This window comes from Neovison vison, chromosome 2 (genome assembly GCF_020171115.1).
Source record: "Neovison vison isolate M4711 chromosome 2, ASM_NN_V1, whole genome shotgun sequence".
NCBI lineage: Eukaryota > Metazoa > Chordata > Mammalia > Carnivora > Mustelidae > Neogale > Neogale vison.
The window spans coordinates 15,997,068-16,000,321 of record NC_058092.1 but is presented as its reverse complement, the minus strand read 5'-3'; the positions used below and the strand labels follow the sequence as shown (position 1 = coordinate 16,000,321).

Here is a 3,254-nt window from a genome sequence, read left to right as displayed (position 1 = left end):
TGTAAAAATAGGGCCCATCTGTCCTGGAGGGCTTAGAGTGACGTGGGCCCGGAGGCAGGGGCCTGGCCAGGATGACCTCTGGAGGCCCCTCCCAGCTCTAGGATTCCATGACTCTATGACATGGCCAGCAGTCTGGAGTGGCGGCATGAAGGTATGCCCCGTGGAGAGCACCAGGAGGGCTAAGTCATCTACCTCCTAAAGACAGAGTAAGCGTGGGACAGGGCCCTGATGTCAGATGGGGCCTAGCCAGCCAGGGAGGGAAGGCTGGGGCCTTGTGGGGGTCAGCCCTCAGTCACCTCCAATGTTTCCGGAGGAGGAGACAGGGTGGGGTTGGACCTGGAAGGAAAGAGGGAAGGGTCTGTACATTCCACCGGATTCAGACCCGCAAGACAGGGGCAGCTGAGGGCCGTGGGCCAGCAGAGGGGCAGGCAGCTGTTTTCTGGGTGGGACAGACTCGAATACTGCTCTGTTCTCACGAGGCAGAAGTGGAAAATGAGCAGCAAAAGCTGGCAGTACTGGGGTAAAGAAACCAGAGCCTTCCTTCTGGTTGGGGGTAGGAGAGAATCGGGGAACTGAGGAACAATGGGGACAAGGAAGAGAGGACTCCACTGGCCTTGGCTGGGACAGAAGATGGGGTTAAATGGACTGAGCAGCTTCTTGGCCTGGGTAGGCCTTAGTCTCAGTGAAGCACCCACATTCGGACCACAAGGAGTAAGAATCCCAAAGTCCCTTCCTCTTGGAGAATAGATGAGGAGGACCCCCGCCCCAATGCCAAAAAGCGTCAAGACCAGAAATCCTGGAAGGCTATGACCTTACAAGTGGGTCCCCATTGGTAGACTTGTCGTACTACCTGCCCCCCCTTCTCACTTGGGATTTCTGAAGTCAGGATCAACGTAGCTATGGAGTTTAACAAGCATCCCTGTCCATCTGGTTCTCCCCATGAGCGCCTCCATCCAGCAAGCAGAGCAGGTGTAGGGAGAACTTTTCCTTAAGAGACTGTAAGGGGAGCCAAGTCACCCCGACATAGCACAGTCTTTCAGAGGTCACCAGACACACCCAAGATAGTACCTTGCCCCCACCACTCACAAGCCGTGGAATCTGAAGCAAGTCATTTCACCTCTCTGAGATTGAGTTTCCCCACCTGTCAACCAGGAATAGAATAATGACCACTTTCTTGATTCGTAGCAACAATTCCATGCAAGACACAAGCCCAGGGTCAGGCACCGAGAGAGTAGCTATAGTATTTCATCACTTTCCGGATACATTTTTTTCTTTCTTTTTTTTCTTTTTTTTTCCCTAGTATCAGGTGTGTTGTGCTGTTGGTGATTAGCAACTTAATATTACCTGGAAAGATGGTGTCTCCCTCTCTCGGTGCTTGGAATTTCCCCATTAGAGATTCAGTTCTTGGCTTTCATGGTCTTCTGGAGTCCTTGCTTAAAAGGCAAATCGGAATTTCAGAATATGGGCAAGAGCTAAATGAACAAGCAGACGGCCCCACTTTTCCCTAAGGGTTTTCTGGTCTCAGTTCTCAGGGTCTTGCCTTCTGAAGATTAGGATGTCTGTTTTTTGATTTAAAAATCCCTGGGCCCGGGAGTGGAAGGAAGAGTGGGCAAAGGGTGGTGTTGGGGAGGCAGAGGAAACACAGGCGAGAAAGCCCGCAGGGAAGGGGCAGGGAGCCGAGCGGAGCTGACCCAGCTGTCTTCACCAGGCCCAGGTAGCCAGGTTCCGCGTGAGCTCATAGCTGGTCAGCGCCACAAAGCTCATTTGCCCAGCAGCGGGGATGATGTCTGGACGCCTGGTGAGCCGTTCCAACACTTCCAGACGCCTGAGCCATGCCAACAACCTGTCCTCCTCAGCCCAGACTCCAGGCTGGCCCCACGGCCCCACCGTGACCCGGGCCAACAGTCTCAAACGCCCCCGCACCCCGAGTGGCTCGGAGTTCAGCAGGTGCAGCAGCCCCTCTGAGCAGTCCGACAGCCCCGGCTCCCCCAGGCTTCCATTGAGGAAAATCTGCATGGGTCGCCCCTACAATTCCAAGTGTGTAGAGACCAGCCACCTCGCGAACCGCCCCAAGCTGTCCAGGAGGCCCGCTTGCCGCGGCAGCCCCGGCTGCCTGCTCTGTACGGATCGCCCCTCCGGCCCCTATAGCCCCACCTTCCTGGACCAGCTCATCAAAGGCATCAACTACCTTGACAGATCCACCAATGCCATCTATACCCACTGCCCCAAGTCATCCCTGAGCCTGCCGAGGCTTGCGGCCAGCTACCTGGAGCGTGCCGCCAACTCCATCCACTTGGACAGCCCAGACCACTCCTTCCCCCGCAGTTACTCCACCCCTGTCACCAGCGTGGCTGCCTCCGACCCCTGCACCAGCATGAGCATGGTGCCGTCCACCAGGGGTGTCAACGCCCTGCGGTGCTTGGATGACTCCGCCAATACCAGCTGCCCACGCCGGCTTCAGAGCCGGAGACTCGCGCCTGAGCTGCCCCAGAGGCCGGGCACAAAGCTGCCCGAGCTGCCCTTGTTCAGCAATGGGATCTTTTCCTTAGGCCGTCTGCCCAAGTTCTGGGAGGCAATCCGCTCGGGCTGGAGAGCCCCTGAGCCCATCTCCAAACCCTGTAGCTGGTGGTAACATCGATCGTGAAATGCGTACACGTCCATCAGGCCGCAGTTGTAGAAAATAAATTGTGGCAACATGTTCCTTCCATGGCTCTGCTGGGGGTCGGGGTGGGGAAACCTGTTTAGATCGGATGTTAGAAACTCAAGGAGGACTTAGAGAGCCAGGAGGGTAGAAGTTAACGGGCGAACGGGGCTGGGTGAAGAGGAAATACTTGTTCTAAACCCAGCTCTCTGACGGGTTGTTGCTTTTTCAAGAGAAGCCAGGAATCTCATTTTTAGATGCTAACAACAAATTCAAAAATGTCATAGCGCTCTGTAGGCCGAAGAAAAATCCTGGCAGGTGGGATGTAAAACCCACAGGTCTCGGTTTGGAATCTCTGGTTTATGTCTTGAGTGGGTCAGTAGGGAGTTTCCCCACGAGAAGAAAGAGACTAGCGATTCATTCCCAAACCCTACTCCTCCTCTTCTGATTTCAGGATTGTCGGTTGGTGTTGATTTCAGCACTGCCCAATGTGAGTAGAAATGATGATGATAATTACAGCAGAACTTCCTACAGCACTAACGATGCAGCAGTCACTGTTCGAAATGCTTTTCCTATATTCCTCTAAGGATATGGTTTTAATGACCAATGATTA

The 3,254-nt window shown here is 54.5% G+C and overlaps 1 protein-coding gene across 1 annotated transcript; it reads left to right on the top strand.

The window, feature by feature from the left end:
- Nucleotides 1-1,558: 1,558 nt before the first annotated feature.
- LOC122898603 lies at nt 1,559-2,632 on the top strand. The gene has a single exon (XM_044236312.1). The coding sequence runs from the start codon at nt 1,781-1,783 to the stop codon at nt 2,630-2,632; it is 852 nt and encodes a 283-aa protein (XP_044092247.1). The 5' UTR covers nt 1,559-1,780.
- Nucleotides 2,633-3,254: the final 622 nt, after the last annotated feature.